Source organism: Neopelma chrysocephalum, unplaced genomic scaffold (assembly GCF_003984885.1).
Source record: "Neopelma chrysocephalum unplaced genomic scaffold, ASM398488v2 Primary Assembly neopelma1_138, whole genome shotgun sequence".
Lineage (NCBI taxonomy): Eukaryota > Metazoa > Chordata > Aves > Passeriformes > Pipridae > Neopelma > Neopelma chrysocephalum.
Window position 1 is genome coordinate 3,917,729 of NW_020897800.1, and position 24,362 is coordinate 3,942,090.

Here is a 24,362-nt window from a genome sequence, read left to right on the forward strand (position 1 = left end):
AACCCAAGCCAGGCTTCCTGAGCTGCCTGGGGAGCAGCACGTGCTGCAAGTGGTGTTGGGAGGAGTGTGGAGGAGCTGAGGGGTGGGAATTCAGGAGCACTCTGAGCAGGAACTGTGCTCCCACAGCAAGGGCTGCTCTTGGCTGCCTGTCCGAAGCACCTCACAGCCTTGCACATGGACACACTGTCCAGCAGCTCTGAGAACAGCTCCTGCAAAGCAGTTCATCCTTCAGCACTGTCTTCAGGGACTGGTGCCTGCAGCAGCTTTTGTTTTCAGAAGTAATGGAGAATTTGGATGCCTGCGTGGTTTTTTTTCCCCAGCCTTCAAAGAAAACACCTCTAAGATACTCGATGTTTGCTATTGCAAAAAAAGAAAAATCGTGCTTTTGAAAACTAAATCCCCTTTTAAGGTGTTTAGAGAGCCCAGTCGTGGCTTGCTGTGGTGGGAGAGGGTGAGCTTGCTCATAGCTCTGCAAGGCTTCTTTTTTCCCCTTTCTTTTATGTGTTAGAATCAGGTTATTAATAACTCTTTTTAAATAGAGCAGGATTTATTTTCTTCCAGGGGTAGGGAAGAGCTCAGTAATTAAAAGTAAGTGCTGATGGCAGGTACAGGGTTGGTGATGCTGAAAGGTCTGTGCCCTGCCCTGCTGTGCTTCCCCTGCCTCATGTCAAGAGACAACAGCGTGTGGGAGGAGAGCAGCCTCATCTCCAGGCCTGGAATTGGGAACACTGGGAATTGGGAGATAGTTAGGGCTTGCTGGGCACAGCTCTTCATGTTTGATGGTCATATTTGTGAACTTTCCCAGGTGCCAGTGCAAGGGGAGGCAGCTCCTGGTGTATCCCACCAGCCCAGGGCTCCAGGTGCACCCACAGAATCCTTCACCTGTAGTTCAGAGAGTGTGTAAGAGCCTGGGGCTTCTCTCAACCACCACCAAAAGCTGTGAAGTGGTGATGTAATCCTTGCTACAGCATTATTGAGCATCACAGTCTGCCTTCCACAGCCGTGTCCCTTCTTTCATCACCCTGCTCTGTTGTACTTGTTTGACTTGCTCCTTGGGTAGAGAGAGAAGGAAAAGTCCACAGGGGGCCTGGTGGTAGCTTGGCATGTTTGGCTCAATAATTCAGCCTTGCAGATCCTGAAGCAGTGCTGTTTGCTGGCCTGCTGGTTGGAAAGGTGAGGCTTGGTCCTTTGCAAAAGTGAGGCTTGGTCGTTATGAGCCCTTATGGGAGGTATCACATGGCAGCACGTGTCTTCAAACCCTTTGGACAAAGCATATGCAAAGCCTATTATGGAGCTGCGGAATTCAGTCCAATCAGGTTGAAATTGGGTCATCCTTTGTTAGTGTCACTTTTCAAAGTCTCTGGAAGTCAGCGGTGCACAAAATGCTCGGTGCAGTGCAGCCCACAGAGGTGGAAATAGAGAGCCTGGGAATGTGTGTGATCCTGACAATGCTGATGTGAGCTGAGCTGAGCAGAGGGGACAACTCAAGGGATCGTTGTGTCACCAGCTGAGGAGACTTGATGGAGAAGCCCGTGGATGAGCTAATTGTTGGAGCACTCTTTTCCCAGCCCTCATTCAGCATTCACCCACAAGCAACCTTAAAATCCACCAACTTTCCTCTAAGAAAAACAACTCCCAGTTGTCTTTCTATTTTGGAAGTGGGCTGTAAGTCAAACAGCTTTTCATCTTGATAGAGATGCTTTTTAAAAACCATGTGTGAAGTGCAGCCGTTTGTCAGGAAGGATTGGGTGCTCTAGATGCTTTCTCATCCAAGACCTGAGTCAACCCACAGCTTTCCTGGCTGGAGAGAGTCCTGCCAGTCCAGACTGACACAGGGCACCCTCTGGAAGCAGGAAGGGCAGAGCTGCCCCTGTCAGTGACAGCATTCCCTGGTCAGACTCTCCCGGACATCAAGGATCCGCATCAGCCTCTATTGCCAAGTGCTTGACACATTTTGTCCTTCTGCTTTGTTTATCACAGTAAGATTGCAAAGCCCAGGTTCAGCACTTTCCAAAATGACTTAACAAAAGGATTCCATCCTTGGAAAAGACCCCTGTGTGTCTTTGGAGCAACAAAGAAAGGAAGTGCTGTGCCTGTAGCTAAGGATCTTGGAGAAATCCGTGGCAGCACTTGGGCACTGTGGTGATGATTGCAGTGTAAGAACCTGTACAGGAAAGCAAACACATTAAGGACAAGGAATCAGATCTTTTAAAGCTTTACCAGAAGGTGTGCCTTGCTGTTGGAAGCAGTGAAACCTCAGGACTAGGCAGTGTAGCAGCACAAGAGCAGTGCCATCACATCTCCTGTCCTGTTTCTAACATAAGGGGGGGAAGATTAATCTGGAGAAGAGAAAAGTTTCTGATGCTTATTAAAATTTGGCTGAAGCTCTGAAACTCAAGGGTTTATATGTTTTCCAAACTAGTGGGTGGTTCATTCTAATTCTGGATATGCAGTTTATTCACATACACAACTAATCCTTTTCCGAATCCTGTTAAGTTCTTGTTCTTCTTAGTATCCTGTGGCAATAAGTTCCAGAAGCTAATTGTGCTTGTGTTGAGCTCCCTTGATCCACTTTACTCATGCTTGCTTTAAAATTTAAGTGTTGTTCTGAGAAGCTTGGTTAATATTATTTTTTTTTTGCTGTGAGATAATCTGTGTTCTTGATCCCATTTGTTGCAACGGGGCTCAGGGGCTCGGGGCTGGAGGGGGAGAGCAGGTCAGGTTTTGCCTCAACTGTTGCAAAGTTGGGGTAATTCCGTGCCTCAGTTTCTGTAGCAGCTTGGAAAGCACGAGGAGTGAGCCTGTGTGTGCAGCTGAGGCAAGTGCAGGGACACAGCTGTGGTTTGGAGGTGAAGCTGGACAAAAGCTTTGAGTGAAAAAACAGCTTCCTAAAACTGAGCTTCCTTACCAGGCTTTTCCAATATTTCTGAATTTCTTAAAGAAGGAGGAGAGGAGAATGCATTATTTCTCTAATTCTGACCACGGGAATTATTTTAGTTTTTTAAGAGAAAGAAAACAAATGCTGGATGAAGAGACGCTGCAAACCCTCACGCTCCATCACAGACCTGGGCTGCGTTGGCTCCACGGTTTTAATTCCAGGGATGAATCCGGGTCTCCTCCAGCTGGAAGACTGCAAACAGTGGTCTGAAACATTTCTGGATCATTCTCCCTCCCTTTGTTGACTTGCAACTCAAGCTTTGTGTCGCACAGTTCAGCTGGAGCTCAAGGAGGGTCCTTTCGTCTGGGCTGCAAAGCCTCTGTCCTTTCGTCCCCTCTGTGGTTGAAGGCATCACCCCTGATTAAATCCTCGAAGAAGCAGCAATTCTGTGTGCTCATTACTCAGTTCTGGCTATGTTCTGCTTAATAACTAAACAGTAATTAGCTCCACAGTTTTGCTACTATACTTATAATAGCCCCCATTAAAGTTATGGGGTTTTGAGGCAGTAATGGCTTACAGAGTAATTAACGAGCAAGAGGCTTTTATTACTACCTTTATTTTTAGCCTGTGCTTTACAAGGCTTTCCTGCCAAATACCAAAATCTTAGACAGAGGCTTTTCCTGGTGTGGAAAGGAGCAGGGAATGCGTGTGGAACACCTGGAATGGCAGAGCCCTGGTTACAGAACCACATAATCCCAGAATGGTTTGGGTTGGAAGGGACCTTAAAGCTCCTCTCCTTCCACCCCCTGCCATGGGCAGGGACTCCTCCCACTCGCCCTGGTTGCTCCAAGCCCTGTCCAACCTGGCCTTGGACACTTCCAGGGATGGGGCACAGAATCATAGAATCCCAGGATGGTTTTGGTTGGAAGGGACCTTGAAGATCACGTAGTTCCAAGCCCTGCCATGGGACGCTTTTCCTCAGAGCAGGTTGCTCCAAGCCCTCTCCAGCCTGATCCCTTGACCTCAGGCTCTACTGTGCTGGGAATTGCTGAAACCTCCCCGTGCCTCAGTTTCCTCTGGCTGAGCCTGGGTGTGAATTCAGAAGGGTTTTTGGGTCCCAGGGGTTGTGCTCCAGCTGCTCCATTGATTTTGCTGGGCAGAGCAAAGGGACCAGCTCTGCCTTGTGCTGCTCCAGCATCATTTTTCAGCAGGGATCAGAACCAGTCGCTTTTGCAGAAGCGAAAAGAACCCTGTGTTTAGATTTAGGGGATACTTTGCCCGGAGGGAAAAGCTGCTGGTAAGAATATACTTTTTTAATCCTGAAATGTGAGTGTTTATTTTCTTTGCAAAGCTTTTGTTGCAGGTTTTGGCTGTGTTTGTTTGTTGTTTCCTGGCTGTTTTGGAACACAACTGTTTGCTCTGTTTGTTTGGGGTTTTCTGAGTGTGTTTGCCTTACATCTAGACAATGTTTTTACTCCAGTGCCACGTATATACACAGACTCAAATCAAGTCGTTCTTCAGTTTCACGGTTTTTAAATCACTTCTGTTCAATGTGGGCAAACCAAGGATTAATGACACTGGGGCTGAGCAGCCCCAAAGGAGGGAAGAAGGTAAAACTGATTGTAAAGGTTCCAGATCAAATTAGTGCTTCCTATGGCAAGTGTCAGAGCTGATGCCAATTAAGTTGATTTAAAAAAAGAATCTTCACTGTTTAATAATCCAGCATGTTACTGACACGTGGCTCCAGGCTTTATTAAAGGTTTTTTTATTAGATGAGTGCCCTTTCCATACTGTCATGCCTCGACACCATTGCCCTCTGCCGGAGGATGGGGTTCTCTTTCACCATGTGGCATCGGATTCTTTCCAAACCATGCAAAACACCTTTGTTTTAGGAGTATTTTAACCCCAAAATCACTTGCATTTGAGCTGATGATTTGTGTCTTTACCTTGCTTTTTCGAGACTGGGAAAAAAAAAATAGAAAGAAAGTATACTTTCTGTAGTGGGAAATAGAGATTGATTTTTTAAATGGATGTTTAAATTTGTTCCTCCTCCTTCTTTTCCCTGTGGAGGAGGAGATAGCAGAAGCCTTAAACTGACAATCTGAACAAAGCAGGTTTTGTTTTGAACGTTTTCAGCAGGAAAAGAAGAGTGGTATCATGATGGGGAAGGGAATAGAGGAGCCCCTTTCCTTCAAGGGAAGGGCCTTGAAGAGGAGCATCGTTTTTCCCAGCCCGATTTTTGGCTGGTGCCATAAACAGCAACAAAAAGCATCATTTGGCTCTGGCAACAAGGGATTTTTGGGATGCAGGGCAGGCCCTCTGTCATGGGCTGCGAAGCTGTGATTTCTCTCACCAGCAGTGTAAAATCACAGGCTACCATGTAATTCCTGGTGTTGCTCACAGGAGGACATGGATTTCACCTCTGGCAGCTGTAGCACGTGGCAGTGAGGGGGGAGCGTGGCTTTGTTGCCCTGAGAACTGCTGTCACCCGGGACCAAGGCCCTCCATGGTGTGTTGAGAGGGAACATGCTTGAAAAACTTTGGATGGAGATCTTACAGCAGCCCCAGGGGAGCTCTTACCCTGTCCTTCAGTGGGGCTCCTCGGGGTCATCAATAAAAGCAATCCCTGCAGGAACTGGCAGGGAGCAAATGCCTTTGCTGCAGGGCAGAGTCCCTGGTGCTCCGTGGGTGCAGCTCAGGGTGGGTCAGAACTGGGGGTTGGGCTGTGGGCTGTGGCTCCACATTCCACCCATCCCACCGTCTCCATCTCCAACTGGGATCCACGCTGGGGTCGTGTCCCTTTTGGGCACAGAGGACTTTCCTCACAGCCCCCGAGCTGACTCACATCTGCAGCTCAGAACGGCCCAGGGGGCAAGCAGAGCTCAGCCAGCTCCAGGGGGACACAGAAGGGACCATTCCCTGTCCCCTGGAGCTCCCTGCTGCCAGCCCAAGCCAACAGCTCTCTGTCCTGGGGCACGAGTGGGCTGTGCTGGCCCTTGGCAGCTGGAGCTGCGCGGTGACAGCTGACGGACCGGGGAGCTGCCAAATGCTCCGTGGCAAATTAAAAGGAATCGATGCTGGAGAGACCAGTGCACAAATCACTGGAGCCTGCTCGTTTTCCCTGGTGCTCAAGGGCTGGAAATCAAGAGCAGCAGCCCAGCCCAGAGGTGCCCATTGCGCCCACCCTACCGAGCCCAGGGTCAGCCTGTGCCATGGGAGGGGGCTGAGCTGAGCCTGGATTGGCAGGAGGCAGGGAAAAGGCGGCTTTGAGTGGGAGCACCGCGTTTGGAGGAAGCTGCCCCTGACAAACAGGGCATTTGATGCTTGCCAGCCCACCGTGGCAGCTTGCCACGGGCTGGGAATGGACTCTGAGTGGCTCTTTTAGCCTCTCATTTCCTCCCACCCCCTCTCCAGCGGCAGAGCCCTTTCCTGGGTGCATTCCTAGGGAAGGCACTTCACAGGGGAAGGGGTTGAGGCTTTTCAGCTGCCCCTCGTGGCTCTGCCCTATGGGGATCCCCAAGGGACGTGTTCCAGCTTTATTAGAGGATTCAAAGGATGCCAACATTCCATGTCCTCTGTTCAGCAGCTGCAGGGACAGCAGGGATGAGGCCACATGCTCTTTCCTGAGGTGCTTTTAGCAGAGCTGGGCCAGCGGGGTTTCTCTGGCTCCAAGAGCCCCGAGAGCTGGACAGGGATGCAGCAGAAGGCTGATGTTTGCTGGAATAATTCCTCCTCTTTCTCCCTGCTTTATTTTGTCTGCTTTCACCAAAGAGAAAAATGAAAGAACTCTGAGTGGGGAACTGGGTGTTTGCTGGAGTTGGCTGGAAATTTTTGATGACTTCAGGTTTTGTATGTGTGGGGAAAAAAATGGATTCACTGAAACTTTAGTTGAGGGATATTTTGTTTTTTTAGGGACAAAGCCCAGCCTGTGTTCTCCTTACCCCTTGTTTTCCCTGGTAAATTAATACCTCTTTGATTGGAGTGCTAATTTGGAAGAACCAGCTTCTGTCCAGCAACTTGAATATCAATATTCCTTTAGGAGGACAACCTGTCAGTTCTTGGAGCCATTTCGCTCCCAGTCTTCTACTGGGCTCAGTGCCGGAGCCTGACTGTACAGCCCAGTGGCCAAGGCATGGCCAAGGGAAACTCAGATCCATCCAATTTGGGCTAAGCAGGGATTTGAACCTGGATTTCTCCGTGCTACCAAGAAAAAGCCAGCTCAGGGACAACATTTGCAAAGTAGCATCACATCCACAGCCCAGGCTCGGGGAACTCGCTCTGATTTAAGGAGGGGACCTGATAATTTCCAGGTCACTGGTGGTGATGGAGATCAGTGCTTTTCCCAGAGCAGTTTTTTCCCACCGTGGTATTCCCGGGCTCTCCCTTGCACTGCAGCCCTTTTAGCAGCCGCCTAATGCGTTCCCCCACATGGGAGCAGTGGTACTAAACTGCTACCCATGTTTGCAAACTGCCCACCCTGCGTGGCCCTGCTAAGTGCTGTGCTTTGCCTGCCAAGCTGCTTGGATGAAATACAGTCTGCTTAAATCTTGTATGTGCTCGTGTGGAATCAAACTAAGCCGTTGTGGCACTTTAATACACTCCAGCCGCAGCACCTCTGGGATGGGAGGAGTGAACCTGAACAGGCTGTTGGAAGCCTGGGCTGGAATGCCAGTGGGATGAGCTGAGCTGAGCTGAGAGGAGTAGTGATGGGAAAAACGTGGGATCACCAGCTGCACTGGAGCCACGCTCCCAGGAGCAGAGGTGCAGCCGCCCCGAGGGCTCTGCCCGGCCCAGGGACAGGGGCTGGAGGGTCACAGCCCCTGCTGATGGGTCAGCCAGAGATTTGGTGGTGATGGTCTCTGCTCTCTCCTTGGCCTTGGGCCTGGCACGTGGTGTGTGAGGCTTGGCTGCCTTGTGGTGAAGGTGCTTTTCCCCTTGGAATGGTTCAGACGCTGCGGCACTGAGCAGCTTTCGCTTGGCTGGAGCAAGGGTCTTGCTTGACAAGTGCATGCAAAGGAAAGCAAGGCTCTGCACACCCAGAAGGCATCTCCCTGGAGGGGTGGGACACATTGCTGCTGCTCACTGCCCCAGCTGGATTTGTTCTTCTTGAGGAGATTTGTGAGCTCTGTGAAGCAGCTCCCCAGTACTTTTCTCTGCCTACTCGCCTTTGCTCTCTGTTGCAGGTTTCCTTCCAAATGATTCCCTGAAGTTCCTGCTGGCAGCTCCAGCAGTGCCCTGCAGAAGTGCCCTCCTGCTCCTGGTCTCAGCAGCCGAGGCCCCTCCAAACCTGCTTCTGCAATGGGTGGGTTGTAAGCACTGGTAAGACCCACGAGTCGTGTCGCCTTCGCTGCTCTCTCCCTCTCTCGCGTTCTCTCTCTGTCCCTGTTCCTTCTTGCCCATTTATTTCTGTTCTCCATGTGCTCTGCTGTTCTGTCTCTGGGGTTTTCACTGTCAGGTAATGAGGAGCTGTGGGTCCAGTCAGTCTTGGAGATGCCGAAGAGACGAGACATCCTGGCTATCGTGCTGATAGTTCTGCCCTGGACACTACTAATCACCGTCTGGCACCAGAGCACCATTGCTCCACTGCTTGCAGTGCACAAGGGTGAGAGAAATCAAACCAGCCCATGCCAAGTCTGTGCATCCCTCCCTCGTCCTCATCTCCTCTCCCATTTCATTTCTTCATGGCAGCCCATGCTCATCTCAGCTCCCAGACCATGCTCATGCAGGAGCCTCCCCACTTCTGCTGTAGGGCCAGCCCAGTGCTCGTAGGGGTTCCTCACAGACATCAAACTCCAAGTCATGGCATGTGCTTACCGCACTTGGAGAGCTCTTTGTGGCCTAAATCCAGAGTACTGCTTGTCTTTGTTCCCTGACGAGAGGATTCCCTTCCTGCTGGCCTTTTCAGCTCTCTGCACACAACTTATTCCAGCAGGAAAGCTGCAAAAAGGAGAGCAGAGGAAACAAAGCTGAAAGCACCTTTTAAGGAAAGCAGCAAACTGGAGCCCTTGCACTTGAAGGAGATCTCACCTGCCTGGTGGAGTTACAGTGCTGTGAGAAGTTGGCTTCCACACTGCAGGAAACAGAGCCCTGGCCCAAATCAGGTGACTGAAGGAAGTTCTGAGGGAACCTCTCCGGCCTGAAGGGTCTTAGTTTTGATCCTGTTCATGGCACAGCAGCGATATCTAAGGGCTGTGGAAGCTCTCGGGGGCTGGAAGAAGCCACGCTGCCTTGTGCCACCTTCCTTCTTGGTTCTGCCCTTCTGCTGAGGGCAGGGGGCAGCTAGGGGAGGCTGCTCTGTGGGGAAGAAGGCTGGCTCATTTTCAGGTCCCCTTCATCCTTCCTGGCCCCTTCCTCTAGGGGATTCTCTTCCCTTTTCCTTTTAGTGTTTGTCCCCATCCTCCACAGTTGCTTATCCCTCTGCTGATGTGCAGCTTGAACTGTAGGAAGTTCAGAGTCTGTCCTGAGCAGCTTTACCTTTCCTCTGACAGCCACCCATGAAACTCTGAGCAGGGAAACATGACTGTGATCCCCTCTGGAAGGTGAACAATGTTTCAGAGGATGAGGGATCTGCTGGGCTCTGAAACAGGACTTTAAAGACTGCTAAGAATATGCTGTCTGTCTGTAAAGCATTTTGATTCACTGCCCTGGAAACTGGCAGCTGTTTTCTGTGAATGGCCACTGAAGCTATAGCACAGAGACTGCTCTGCTCTGACTCAGTGACTTATTGATGACCTTGCTAAGACACTTCTCTGCTTCTCTGAGCCTCCAGTGGAAAGTGAGTGGGGATAGAGACTGACCTGAAAGCTCGTGAAAGAAATCATTTTGTTCCTGTGAAGCATTTCTGAGGTCCCTTGGTAGTAGGTGCTGGAAGAGATGTGCACCTGGAGATGCCCAGAACAGCAGTGCTGCCACGTGCCAGGGTTTGCAGCTGAGGGTTTGACCTGCAGGGGTTTGCAAACTGTCCCAGGCACCGTCCTGGCTAATTACATTTGTGTCCGTGTCCAATGCATTTTGCAGATTTATTTTTGAATTCATTCCAGTGTTCTCTGCTTTCAGAGGGCTCTGCTATGTGATGATGTGCTTTGCCTTATATAGGGAGTGATATCAGCCTGTGCAGGACACCTCATCCCTACTCCCTCCCCCAGATATCCCCCCTCCCTCTGACAATGCCATGGAGTACAAGGCCCTCATTTGGTTCAGGACTGCTATCAAAGTCTGTGCAGCTGCAAGAATAACATGCTATGAAAAAACCATAGGCAGTACCCTGCTGGGTCAGATCTAATGGCTGTCTGTTCCTCTTCTTTCACATCTGAAGTTCCTGGGAGTAGGTGGTTTTGCAAAATCTGTGGCTCAGAGTATTCTGTGCCCACTGGAGAGGCAGGCTTACATCCTGAATGGAGGTCTCCCTTCATCTCTCTAGACCATGGCATTCCTGCTGCTCTGCAGTGGAAACTGTGGAAGTTGCACCCTGGAAAACCAACAGGTGCATCAACGTTGTATTTTTCCTTGAGCTGACGGTGAACAAGTCAATTTGCAAGGATTTGATATGTTTGGATCAGTGTATCTGATCTGTGTGATGTTCATTGTTCACATCCACACTGCTGAATGGGCTGCTCTGTTCAGAGGTTGGTGGGATCTTTTTGAGGAGAGGTTAGTCAGAGGCAGGTGAAAGTCTCTGCAGGAAAAAGCCTACAATTACAGGCTTTAATTCCTCTCCATTGCTGGGTTTGAAGTGTCTTTCCCCACTTCTCTGTGCCCCATCTGTGCCTGTCAGAGAGCAGAGGGGTTCTGCAGTGTCCTGCTGCTGGGGATCTTCACTGGGTTGGTGTTTTCCACCAGTTAGTTCCCTGCCTCCTAATCCAGGTGCTCCAGTGGCTGAGTGCAGAGTCATGAGTCCTGTCCCACTGAGCATGGTGCCCTAGCCCTGGAGCTCTTCAGGAATGTTAGATCAATCCACTTGGCTATTTTCCTTATCTAGACCTAATTCCTCTACAATCCTGTCTCTTCTGGGTGCTTTTTGAAGCTGCTTCTTGTGAGCTCTCATCCGCGCTGTCCTGAGCTCCCGGGACTCGCTCGGTGCTGGTTTTCAAACAGCAGAACCCTCTTTTCTCATGTGTGTTCGTCCCTGAATCCTTTATTTATTTGTGTCCCTATTTATTAAAGCCTCCATCCAAGTCTCCTTTCCTCTGAGCCCGCGGGGGTGACGTGCTGTTAGCAGGCAGCCTGGCTCGGTCGGGGCGTGTCGGACGCCCCGAGTCCATGCGGCTTTCTCTTCTCTCCATGCCCTTGCCCAGATGATGGTGGTGACTCCCAGCGTGATCTCGCTGCAGGCTTGGACTCCAAGGAATACTGCCTGTCGGACCGGGACATTGTGGAGGTGGTGAGGACAGAGTATGTTTACACGCGCCCACCCCCGTGGTCGGACACCCTGCCCACCATCCACGTCGTCACCCCCACCTACAGCCGGCCCGTGCAGAAGGCCGAGCTCACCCGCCTGGCCAACACCCTCCTGCACGTGCCCAACCTGCACTGGATCCTGGTGGAGGACTCCCAGCGCCGCACCCCGCTCATCACCCGCCTGCTGCGGGACACGGGGCTCAACTACACCCACCTCAACGTGGAGACCCCCCGCAACTACAAACTGCGCGGGGACATGCGGGACCCCCGCATCCCCCGCGGCACCATGCAGAGGAACCTGGCCCTGAGGTGGCTCAGAGAGACCTTTAACAAAAACAACAGCCAGCCCGGGATTGTTTACTTTGCTGATGATGACAACACCTACAGCCTGGAGCTCTTTGAGGAGGTAAGGCCCTGCCTAGGGGTGAGCGTGGGGTGGGGGTGAAAAATGCTGTGAAAAGTGCTGGGCACGTCCTCTCCTGAGCTCTGGATCAGTCTGCTCTGGACAGTGGTCCCACTGCACCCATCCTCAGGTTTTCTCTGGGGCTTCTCTACTCTGTGCATTTCCCAGAGTCATTCATCCAGGAACTAACACCGTGTGAGGGCCAGGAATATTTCTGTAGTGTTTCATATAGCCAAGAGGAGAAACTGTTTGCAGTGTCTTCCCAAGACCCATTTCATCTGCCAGGATGCCACTGATGCCGTTTTCATAAAGAGAAATGAGCCAGTTCAGTCCTGGAACTGATAATCCCACATTTCACATATTATGGAGATTCTTCAAATTGGGTGTGTGAAGTAACAGGAACCCCAGTTTACCTGTGGCATGTGATCAGGAGGCAGCTTTCACTGCAAAGCAGGCTAATGAGGAGCTGCCCTCCCCTGTGGGGAGCCTTGGTAGGGTTGGAACATCCCCTGCAGTCCAACATGCCTGTGCAGGAGCATGTGCCTAGAAGAGAAACCTTGGCCATCCTCCTTCCACATCACATGCTGCAGGAGATTCCCAGCTGGTTCCTGAGCTGGTGTTATCCACCTTCCTTCTCCAGCACTTGGCTGTCTGTTAATTCCTGCACAGGCCCATCCCCAAAAGTCACCTCCTGTGCCCCAGAGGATCATCCAAACCCTCCTGGAGCTCTGGCAGCCTTGGGGCTGTGCCCACTGCCCTGGGGAGCCTGGTCAGTGCCCAACCAGCCTCTGGGGGAAGAACCTTTGCCTGAGATCCAACCTGACCCTGCCCTGACACAGCTCCAACCATTCCCTGGGTGCTGTCCCTGGTTACCACAGAGAAGAGAATTTCAGCATGTCCTGACAATGTTGTTGAGCAGGGAAAAGTTTCCATGTGCTTTCCCACCTTTCCCATTTGTTCCACTCCAACTGGGGCTCTAAATGAACTCCTGAGCATCTCCCAGTCTTGGAAGGTGTTACAGTGCCAGGTACACTGTTCCTCACCTGGCTTCCAGCTCAGAAATTACTTGTTCCTTTGCTCTCCTGAGGCCAAACTCTTGCACAATGGACAAGAAAGGAGAATTGCTCCCTTCCCTGCCAGTTGCCAGTTTTCATACCAGGGATCTCCTATTTATTTCTTTCCCTTCCCTGATCGCTCTCACTTTAGCTTGGACAGCCACAGGAATACACACACTTTTAAAGCTGAAAGTGAATTCAGACTGAATTTCTTTCTTCCCCAGACTCCTTTGAGGTTGCTCTGGCAGCATCTTGAGACAGACTCCACACATGAATAAAGCAGAGAGGGTTCCTTCATTCACTCGTGTGCTTTGCTGGTAGAGCCTTCTCCTCTCTGATATGTCTGTGCAGTTGAGGTCACAGGGAGCCAAGGAAATGTGCTGTGAAATGCAGGAGACACACATTATTGCTCCCCGTGGACAGGGGCTGCCACGAGCATCTGTATAATGCAGAAGGGCAAGTGCCAGAGCTTTTCTGCTCTCGTTTGCAGTAATTAGCAGTGATGAGATTAGCTCTGGGAGATCCCTGCTCTAAGAGACCGAGCTGAGAGCAGAACGGGAGGCTGAGCCTGCCAGAGAGCAGGGCAGGGTGCTGGGGGTGAGCTGAGTGGGCAGACTGGCATCCAAGGCATCTGCCTGGGCAAGTGCAGGCAGCTGAAATGGCCCCTGGTGGCTCTTCTCTATTTCTGGTGGCTCTGTGGGGAGCAGAGGCATCCAGTGCTGTGCTGATGGGTGGGAGCAGCTGGAAAGCACCATGCCTGGAGAGGCTGTGCTTCCCAGCTGTCCCCCAGGCTGTGACCTGCAGGGCCTTGCTCTAAAGATGCCTTTAGCCTTACTCTGACCCATAGGCTGAGACTGAGCTTAAACACCTTAGCAGAGACCACCTTTCTTCCTAGATATGCCATTCCTCCATTCCCAGGATTGAACAAGGTGCTTCCCTGCTGTGTCTTGATTTCCCCAGCTGCTCCATGTGGAGCCCCACAGCTCTAAAAACCTTTGGACCAAAAAAAACACCAACAACCCACTCATAAATCCCCGAGGCATTTATTATTGGCAGCTTTGTTTTTAGTGCTGAGCTGGTTCCGTGGCCATCCATTACCAGTGCTGTTTTTAGCTGCCACTTTCCAAAGCACTTTGCAGAAACAATCTTCTTAACACCAATTTGTAGATGTTAAAAAGGACATTCTCCTTTATTCACCGTGGTGCACATTCAGAGGAGAGTTCCTCTAATTGAATGTGCCAAGTGACAGATGGACAGGGCTTTTTATTACACATACTGTTTACATATTCATTAGATCCTCTTGCTTACTTAATACATATTCATTAGTTTGCTTTACATAGCCACACCTCTATTGGAAGTTCTTCTTTGGTCCTTCCAGGGTCATCTTCATCGTCTGGACCTCAGTTCTTGGGCAGGTACAACATCACTGTGTGTCACCAGCAAAACTGAAACGTTTGTTCTTTATTTTATCTGGGTACACAGAGCTTAGTTTACAAAATCACAGAACCAACTAGGTTGGAAAAGACCTCTGAAATCATCGAGTCCAACCTGTGACCCAACACCACCTTGTCAACCAGACCACATCCAGTCTCTTCTTAAACACCTCCAGGGACAGTGACTCTACCACCTCCCTGGGCAGTCCATTCCCATGTCTGATGACTCTCTCTGTGAAGAATTTCTTCCTAATGTCCAACTTAAAGCTCCCCTGGCACAGCTTCAGACTGAGCCCTCTTGTCGTACTGCTGGTTCCTGGGAGAAGAGCCTGACCCCCCTTGGCTCCCCCCTCCTGTCACCTCCTCTTCTCCAGGCTGAACAACCCCAGCTTCCTCAGCCTCTCCTCACAGCACTTGTGCTCCAGTCCCTTCCTCAGCCTCGTTGCTCTTCTCTGGACCTGCTCCAGCCCCTCCATGTCCTTCCTGCACTGAGGGGCCCAGAGCTGGACACAGCACTCAAGGTGTGGCCTCACCAGCGCTGTTTGTTTGAGTTACATCCCTTCTCTCGTTCTCAAGGACTTCTCTATGATTGTACTGTTCCTTATCTGGGCACTGTGAGCAAAGTTTCTGTTTCTTCTATCAGCTCCTCCAGCCAGGAGCTGAGCAGCCTTTCACAGGGTGTCCAAGGCACAGGGGGTGTAACCCGGCGGGAGCTCAGGGTTGTTGGTTCCCAGGCGAAGGGGTTGTGTTGGTGTGTTGGGGGTGTTGGTGGTGTTGGCAGTGCACCCACCTGCCCTTGTCTCCTGCCCCCAGATGCGCAGCACCAGGAAGGTGTCGGTGTGGCCTGTGGCCTTCGTGGGGGGCCTGCGCTACGAGTCCCCCAAGGTGAACTCGGCGGGGAAGGTCTACGGCTGGAAAACCGTGTTCGACCCCCACCGGCCCTTCGCCATCGACATGGCAGGCTTTGCTGTGAACCTCAGGCTGATCCTGCAGAGATCTCAGGCCTACTTCAAACTGAGAGGGGTCAAGGGGGGCTACCAGGAGAGCAGCCTGCTCCGGGAGCTGGTCACCCTCAACGACCTCGAGCCCAAGGCTGCCAATTGCACTAAGGTATGGTCTCATCCTCGTGTCCCTCCTGGGCTGTGAGGGTGCAGGGGTGGAGGAAAACACATTCAGCCCCATCATTTGGTCACTTCATAGAATGGTAGAATATCCTGAGTTGAAAGGGGCTCACAAGGATCATTGATTCATCTCCTGGCCCTGCACAGACACCCCAGCAATCCCACCCTGTCTCTCAGAGCGTTGTCCAAACCCTCCTGGAGCTCTGGCAGCCTTGGTGCTGTGTCCACTGCCCTGGGGAGCCTGGGCAGTGCCCAACCACCCTCTGGGGGAAGAAACTTTGCCGGAGATCCAACCTGACCCTGCCCTGACACAGCTCCAGCCATTCCCTGGGTCCTGTCCCCGGTCACATGGAGCAGGGATCAGTGCTGCCCCTCTGCTTCCCCTCGAGAGGAGGTTGTAGGCAGCCACGACGTCTTCCCTCACTCTCCTCTCCTCCAGGCTGCTCCTCTGTGTTTTCAGGGAGCAAGGAAGCTGGGAATGGGTGATTTTGCATTAAAATGTGTGAAGGGCATTTATCTGTTTTGGTTGCAGGCTGCTAGTAGCTGCCTTGAAATATGGAGTCTTCTCTCCCCTGTAACTGTTCTTCTTTCTTACACCACCTCTAGAAAACATCCTTGTAATTTTCAAGGTGGGCTTTTCTGCAGCTCTGCTGATCCCCTGGAGCAGGGAATCCCATGGGTGAAATTGTGTTACTCGCTTTATCTGAGCTCCTTTATGGGGGTTTTGAGTGCTGGTACCTCTGTGGCAGCTGAGATTTGGCTCTCTGGACCCACGTGAGCTGTAACCCAGGAGCAGCAGCCACGGTGTTCCCTGGCTGCAGGGAAGGACTGTTCACACAGTGACTGCCTTGCTCACAAGTTGCCTTCTCCCTCCTGACATCTCTGCAATATCTGTGCTGTAGTTGTCCACAACAACCTGGATCTTTCTGTGTCAGAGATAGAAATGTTTTAATGGCTGGGACATTGCACTGAGCTCCAGGAGGCTTCCAAGAAGCTTCATTTTGGAGGGATTTTACTGCAGTCAGTTCATTATTATTTGACTGTACACATTGCCTAGGAGCCTCCAGGTCACGGAGCAGGACCCTGTGTGCTAAATAATATAGAAACTCCTTGCCCTAAAGACTTCCAGTCTTAGATGGGAGACAACAGATGAATATCTCTCTGGGATGACAGGTAAAGTGTGAGGCACAATGAGACAATGCTGGTTAATGTGACAGGCATCAATCACAGCCCATCAACCACAGAGGTGCTGCCAAGGAGCTCTGAAGCTTTGTGAGCACTCAGGTGTGCAGGGGCTCCTCTGAGATCAGAGCACTCTCACACCTTTGTAATAGGCACCATCCAGGCTGATTTAGAGAGTCTTTATTGCTTAATTATCCCAACAGGATTATTCTTTTTTTTTTTTTTCCCCACAAATAAGTTGTTACTGCCAACAGTCTCAGGTTGGATTCAGGTCTCCATCCCTTTTTGGGTTAGGAAAAAAAAAAGGTGACAAATACCCTTTGTCTCTTTCCATCTGCACCTGCTCCACATCCATGGAAAAAACAAGGATCTCAGGGTTCAGGCAAGGAATCCAGCAGTAAGGAAGAGGAGCCAAGGGAAGGAGCAAGTTTTTATTATCTGATACCTGCTGTGCCTCCTCTTTTAAGCCACATGTCTATGGCTGTGCCTGTCCAACGCTGGGACAAATAACACAACCAGTCTCCCAAGGGTGGGAAAAGAGATTGGGTTAAAATTAGATGCCTGGTTTTGGGCAGTGTGTGCCCTCCTAGCTAACAGGAAAGCACTGGCTGGAAATAATTCTGTTTCCAGCAGGCCAGGAGAGATGGACAGGTTGCTTTTAGGCTGGTGTGCAGAAGATTAGGGGTGTTTACTCCGTGCCCAGTTACGCAGTCCTCGGTGTATTGTCCCTGCTGTAAATAGCTGCTGGAAAGGAGCTGTGTTCAAAGGCAGGGGATAGGAAATGACAGTCTTGGAGGAACACAGGGAGGAAGGAGAGGAAGGAAAAGATTGTTTCCAGGCAGGGGGAAACAAATGGTGCTGTCAGCCAGGCTGCCGTGGCCGTGCTGTGACACGGGAGCTGCAGGCCAGGGGTGGGGAGGGAGCAGGAATTGCTGCCCGGGATCCAAAGCAGACTGTGTTTCTTTTCTTGGCTGGGCTGGGGAGATCTTACAAGGGTCCTTGTTGTGAGCTGAATGCTGCCTGCTCCTGGCAAGCTCTGAGTGCAGCTTTGCAGGTCGGGTTTGCCTCTCTGCCTTTGCTGGTGCCAGCAGCCTCCATTTCCCAGTTGCTGGTTTTTGCTCACCCATTTTACCAGGAGCAGAGTCCAGACAAGCAGCAGAGGAGGACAGAAGTCAGCTGTAGTCTGGGGTCCTCTCACCCTGAGATGGAAGCACAGACTTCTCTCTCTCTGTGCTGCTGTGCTCCCATCAGTTGTCATGGTTTGCTTCTGTTAAACACCTGTTTGCAGCGAGGTTTACATTAAAAATTATGATGTGCTTATATAGAGTAATTAAGGAGGGATCAGAGAAATATGGAAGATAAGCATAGACATCTGTTCTCCAAAAATGCTGCTTTCCCTGTGTGCAGTGCTGCTGCTTGTAATATTTATCAGCATTCAGCCCACAAAGGCACTCACCTGCAAAAAGCTGAAGCTTAGGCCAAAGGCCATATATCTTCCTTATTTTCTATGATTTGGGAACTGTTCAAAATGAAGGAGAAAGTAAAGGAAGTCAGTGTTACTTTCTGAGGAGAAAGTTATCCCTCCTTATCAGGAGGGAAGGGTTGGTTTCTCCTGGAGTTGTAAGGAAACAAGGCTTTGTCTTTCACTGTATTTCTGTGTTCTGCTGCTTCTGCATTTGCCCACACACACACCCAGAGCAAACCATCCTCTGACACAGGAGAGAGGTCTGAAATTCTGTCTTCCCACGAGGTTGGTGTAACTGGGGGACATTCTGCTCCCCATTTTCTATTAACACCTTGAGAAAACAATCTACAGTGTGCTCAGCCAGGATCACTGAGTGGCCCCAGCTACTGAAAAAGCCTCAGCTTGGGCTGGCACAAGAGGACAGACCACAAAGTACAAGGTCATTGGAAACGAGGCATCTCATTCCAGCTGCTCCTGGAGCCACTTGTTTCTCCAGGGAGACGGGCAGAGGTGGGTTTCTTTGGATGAAGCAGCTTCTGTGCCCTCGGGTGGTCTGGGCAGCAATTCCCTGGGATTGAAGTGGTGGCTGAAAGAAGTCGTTCCTGTTGCCTCCTTGTCTCTTGGCTGAGTAAAATCTGAGCTGAAGTCTGTGGGTGGGCAGCTCGGTGTTCAGGTGGATCCTGTGGAAGGGGCTGTCTGGCAGCTCAGCACTGGCTGGGGATGGTGTCTCTGAGCTTCCAGGCAGGTGCTCGTGGGCACTGTGAATGCCACAGTCTGGGGAACAGGTTGTTGTCAGGCACAGGCTGGAGAACAGGGAACAAACCTGTCACTTCAGCTTGCTGTCTCTTTTTCTTCACATTTCATTCATTCTCCCTTTCAAATAACAATTATTGAAACCCTCCACGGAGGGTCTGTGTGCTCGAGACCCTGTGACCCCTTCCCACTTCAGCTCTCCTGTTTGCTTTTTCATTTCCTGTCGGAAGACAATGAATTATTCTGCATGGAGATGAATCTTTGTAATCCCCTGAGATCTGCTTTGAGTCCCGTGATTCTGAATGGCAGAGCTGCAAATGATTGGAAGAGTTTCTCAGAAGTAGAGTTTTTTTCAAGTGGAGTCCCTCGGGTGACCTGTATGAAACCACTGCTCAGGGGAAGTCAGATCCTTGGTCCCCCTCACTCTTTGCTCTCTTGGTTCACAAGCCAAAGCTTCCCTGAGGCAAAAAACAAGCTGCCTGTGGAAAAAAATCAAGCATTGGCTTAGAGGAAAAGCAGGTGTTTCTGTGCTAAATGGTGATCTCCCTCCCACGGTAAAGAGCACAGCATGAAAAATGCTAAAAGCTGCTGTATCGAGCTGAAAATGTGGAAAATGGGTCCATTTTAGTTAATCTGATCTGTCTTTTTTGGCACTTGGCTTTAACAATGCAGAAGTGGGACCCACTTTAAGGGAAAGCTCCTAAAGTGTCGTTGTGCTCTTGTTTATGGGGTGTGAGGCTCGAGTTGCTGGGCTGTGAGCAGGGCTGAGTGTTTATGTGCCAGGAGGGGAAAGAGCTCTTACCTGCTCCTGCTGGAAAGGAGAATTGGCCACAGGAATTCTCAAGCACCTGGCCTGCAGTAAGGTTTATATCTCCTGTTGTTGGATGGGGACCTGTAGCTGATGCCTGCAGAGCCCTGAGAGCCACTTGTGGGACCTGTTTGGTTTTGCCTTTTCATGGGAAGCAGCGCAGTAATTGCAGCAGCGTTGCTGTGGTGGGTGAGCAGGGCTGGGAATAAAGGGTAACTTTGATGAACAGGCTCAGAAGTGGTTGTGGGGGACGATGAAATGGTTTTTTGGACCCACTCCAGCCAGCAGTTGGTCTCTACTGCCTTAGTATTAGGCGAGATTTAAGCCCTGCACAGGAGGTGACTGCTCACATCAGAGACAAATTTGGTCAAACAAGCTTCTTGGGAAGGCAGGGGTGCTCCCCTTGAACCAGGAGGGTTTGAAGAGTGCTTTGTTCATCCTTTAGAACACAGAGCGTGCCCTCGTTTTTCAGCAGAGCAGGGACTGGGTGGGAATGGTTTGCAGACACTTGGATTCAATGTGCAGAGTATTGTCATAGCAACCAGAGGGAAACCCCTGCAAGGTAGGAAATATCAACACACAGGTGAAGGGAGGCAGGAAACCTGCTCTGAGAGGATAAAGCTGCTCCCAGCAATCCAGGTTTTAGGAGCAAAGCAATAAGTATAATTGAGTCTAGTGAGGAGGAGAGTATTTTAAACAGCTTCCAGAACCATCTGAGCCAGCAGCACAGCACAGCTAGTAGAAACTATTTACCCATAATAGCCCCCCTGAAATGTTCAAACACCTCATATTTTGCCAGTTCTCCTCCACAGATGTTGATCTTTATGAAACTCTGCTGCCAAGACTGAGGGAAGCTTTTAGTAGAAGCTTCAGTTCTGTTTTAAGCAAGTTAGAGTGGGGATTTAATGTGATACCTGGTACAGAATAGGGGGTGGCAGCATTCCAAAAGAATTTTGGGGAGTAGGGGTGGAATTCAGAGGGGATATAGGGTAAGGATAAGGCTTGCTGGGTTATGAAAGGAGCCTGGAGCACGTGGGAAGCAGGGATGATTCTGGAACCAGCTCCTGCATCGTGCAGCTCGGAGGCAGCAGAGGTTGCAGCAGCACTGTAAGTCCTTCTCAGCTCAGTGACACTCTCACAGCTTTTTAGGGTCTGAAAGACTTTAAGAGCGAAAAAGAAGTGATGGTGAGGTTAAGGAGCAGGCTGATGTGTTCTCCCCAACAATGGATTTTCAGGGACACGCTGAAAACTTCATTTTACATTTCCCACAACCGAAGGCGATGGGAGCAGCTGGTGGTGCTCCTACAGCTGCCTCTTCTCTCTCATCCACCAGTCCCAGTGAGACCTGAAGTGCCAGGAATTTGCCCTTCCCCTCTGAGCCAGGCAAGTGACTCCACTGGCCAAGGATGCAGCAACCAAGAAGCAGAGGGAGGAACTGTCTCTGTGGGGAAACACAGCTGTGATTCCCTGCTTGGGAGGGAGCTGCCTTACCCCATTGGGAGGCTGATGAGCCTTTGGAGGAAGATGGTTGAGAACTGCACGGAAGGAGCAGGTTAATGTCCCACGACAGTACACTGTAAAATGGGTAATTTCTGTGCACTGTGCATCTTGCAGAGCAGCAGCTCTGCCTAAGTGAAGGTTTATGCAAAGCCCCGCTCAGCGGTGAATGCACCATTAGGCCCTGGGGTGGCTGCTTAAATTGCACTATTGATTTAATGTGCAGGAATATTTGTTAGTGCAGTGGAGAGGTGCAGCTAATGACTTCTGCTGGCTTCTTCAGATTTTAGTCTGGCACACAAGGACAGAAAAGCCCGTGCTGGTGAATGAGGGGAAGAAAGGATTCACAGATCCCAATGTGGAAATCTGACTGTGCGTGGCTGAGCCGAGACCAACACCAGGTAAGAGCACGTGTTTTTAACAGTAATGAGAAGCTGGACAATGGCAGGAAAAAGATAAAAGCTCTTTTAAATGAGCTTTTCTGTTTCCATTTTTCACACCTCTGACCCTCCCTTACTGCTAAACTTCTCAAGACCATTAGTTAACCTCTCTTTTTTTAAGTTAATCAATATTTAAGACAGGCTGCTAAAGGGGAAATGCCTGGTGAGAGGTTGAGAAGGAGAGAAATGCAGGGAGTAGGAGTTTAGGTATATAGTTATAAACAAAAAGGTTGCCTTAACTGTGCTAATATAGCTAAAGGACAGAGGTGAAGGGTGGGGATTCATCCATCTGAGGAAAGCTAAAGCAGGATCAGCAAAAGGATTTTTAAGTCAGGCAGAAGCTTTCACTGAAGGAAGAGTTTAATTTTTATCCACATCAAAGCCACAGAGAGTCAGTGACAAGGTAGGGAGGGTGTGGATTGAACCCCACTGAGGTGTTTGTTTATCTAAGGTGAGCACGGAGTGTTTTCCTCAGTGGAAAAGAGGAAGGAACACACACACTGATGGTTGACTCGCACTAGTTCATGCCCTGGCTCCTCACCTTCATTACCTGAGCACCCTGGTGCATTCAGCCTCCTGTGTTTCTCCAGGGCACACTGCAGTTGGTTTGCAGGAGTGAAGGATGAGTTATTCACCTGTGTCTGCACCCAGGCTATGGAGCTGTGCTTCATTATTATGAGGAGAAAAATAAATGCACAACTCCCTTTAATTGGAGTGCAGAACCAGGCCTGGAGGGGAGAGGAGGTTGCTGCTCTTGAGTACAGAGAAGAGCAGCAGAGGAAGGGGGTAGATTTGCTCAGCAGTGGTGTATTTTTAAGAGTAATGAGCTCTCTTATGGCACATTCCCTGAGGGCAGCTGGATGGAGCCCTGGCTGCTGCAGGGGCTGCTCTGTGGCCCGTGGCAGGGCAGCAGGAGAGCCTGGCCCCCGTTCTCTGAGCTATATATATCAGCTGTGCAGAGAGGCCGTGGCTTTTGAATGCTGTCACAACTGCTGCTCCCCAGCCCAGTTGCTTAGCAGCAGAACTCATGGAGCTGAGCTGGGTTTTGGGCTGCTTCCAAGGGGTAGCAGCTAAATGCAGCGAGGCAGAAGGGTGATATACATGCTGGTTGTGTCTCTGTTGCAGAAAATTTCTTCATGCACAGCCTGCAAGGTTCCTCTCCACAGCATCCGACCAGCCAGCCAGGCAGGAGCCAGGACCTCTGCTGACTTCCAAGAGTTTTAGCGTACTGAAACCAAGCACCACTGCATACATAACCCCCCTGGATCCCCCTGCCCTTCCTCCTGGACTTGGAGCACAACCAGATGCTCCAGAGGTGGAGAAAAAGCACAGAAACCCCAGGACTGACGTGAGCTCCAGGACAGGAGCAGCTGCCTCGAGGGATGCTCGGTTTGGGAGAAGTGCCCCAGGGCTCCCTGCACTGGAGCCTGGCCCAGCTGGAATGGGGGGCTGGACTGAGGGGCTGTTTGACAGGACCTGAAGGCCAGGGTGGGAATGTCCACAGGAGTGTGTTGGCCCCAGGGAGTGGTTTTTCCTGAGACACACGAACCCCGTGTGCGACGTGAGCAGCTCTCTGTCCGTGGAGGGGACAGCTGCCTTCTGAGATGGCACCTTAGCCCTTAATTTTAAACCTACTTTAATCAGTGTTTATTACGCTGCACAAGACAGGGGGAGAGGGGGGGAAAGCAAGGCAGGTTAGAACAAACCCGTAAGTATCACTGTTCTCTTTGTATTCCCTCCCCTTTTCCTTCACTGGTTTCATGGTTTGGAGGGCACTCTGACACACTTTGTGTTCATGGAATCATAGGAGGGTTTGAGCTGCAAAGGAATTTAAAGGTCATCTGCTCAAACCCCTCTGCCATGTACAGGGACACCTTCAACTAGACCTGAGAACCCTGTCCAACCTGACCTTGAATATTCCCAGGGATGGGGCATTACCCACCTCTCTGGACAAGCTGTGCCAGTGTTGCACCACCCTCATTGTAAAAAATGTCTTCCTTATATCTAGTCTATCCTCTTTTAGTTTAAAACCATCACTCCTTGTCCTATCCCTGCTAAAAAGTTTGTCCCCATCTTTCTCACAAACCCCAGTTGAAGTGATGCAACACTTGGGGGCCCTCACCAGAGTGGGACAGAGGGGCAGAATCACTGAGCTGTTGATCCTTACCAGTTCACCACCCTCCCTGGATGGAGTGATGTTTACAGCACGTGGCTCTCTATTCATCCACACTAAAATAATTGCAAATGGAGTTAATGAGATTGTTGGGGACGTACACCACAATATTCCCCCAGATCTTGGTTCTGTTTAGCCCTAATTTGGTTCATGTGAGCGTTAGGCGTGGCATTCTCTGAAGGGTGCTCCTACGTAAAGGCAAATTTCCACTCTCAAAAAATAAAGTTAACTGCTTAAAACTAGGGACTGAATGCTAAAACGTGATTTTAGTGCATTTCCCATTTGACTGGAATGTATCCCTCAGGCCCAGCCCCTTTTCCAGGGCCATGCTCCTGCAGAGCTCCTGGTGTGAAAAGCCACACTGGAGCAGTTCCCAGAGTCACCTTCTGATGGACAGAGCAGCACCCTTGGAAAGGGGATCCTGTGCTCAGTGCTGTTTCTCCAGCACCTGGCTTGAGGGAGGGTCAAGGAAACCTTTAGTCACCTCTTCCCTGTCCTGTAACATCAAAGGACTCAGGACAGAGTTGGTGGAAGGGTGTTTTCTGATGAAATCATGTTTTGCTTCTCAGTGAGAGACACAGGACTGGGCAGTGCAGAGGAGGGACCTGGGTGCTACTGCCTTGGGTGACTCTGTGTCTGCTGAGGAACAAACTGAGGTACAACACGTCCCTTTACAAACCCCCAGACTTCCTCCCCCTTCACAGCTGTTGTCAAACCTTTGATCACCCCCTGCTGTCCCAATTCTTTCAAAAAAAGG

General features: G+C 50.6%; 1 protein-coding gene across 5 annotated transcripts in view; it reads left to right on the plus strand.

The window, feature by feature from the left end:
• Positions 1–24,360, plus strand: part of B3GAT1 (beta-1,3-glucuronyltransferase 1) — a 52,987-nt gene extending 28,627 nt beyond the window's left edge. Inside the window, exons 4-9 of one of the 5 annotated variants that reach the window (XM_027699581.1) lie at positions 8,062–8,180; positions 8,334–8,480; positions 11,173–11,681; positions 14,980–15,276; positions 21,276–21,393; positions 22,558–24,360. In XM_027699581.1, coding sequence (XP_027555382.1) covers positions 8,177–8,180; positions 8,334–8,480; positions 11,173–11,681; positions 14,980–15,276; positions 21,276–21,362 — 1,044 coding nt within the window. In that variant the 5' untranslated portion in view covers positions 8,062–8,176 and the 3' untranslated portion in view covers positions 21,363–21,393; positions 22,558–24,360. Of the gene's footprint in view, positions 1–8,061; positions 8,198–8,333; positions 8,481–11,172; positions 11,682–14,979; positions 15,277–21,275; positions 21,394–22,557 lie in introns of all 5 variants that reach the window. The other 4 variants (XM_027699584.1, XM_027699582.1, XM_027699583.1 and 1 more) reach the window with 4 other exon arrangements.
• Positions 24,361–24,362: the final 2 nt, after the last annotated feature.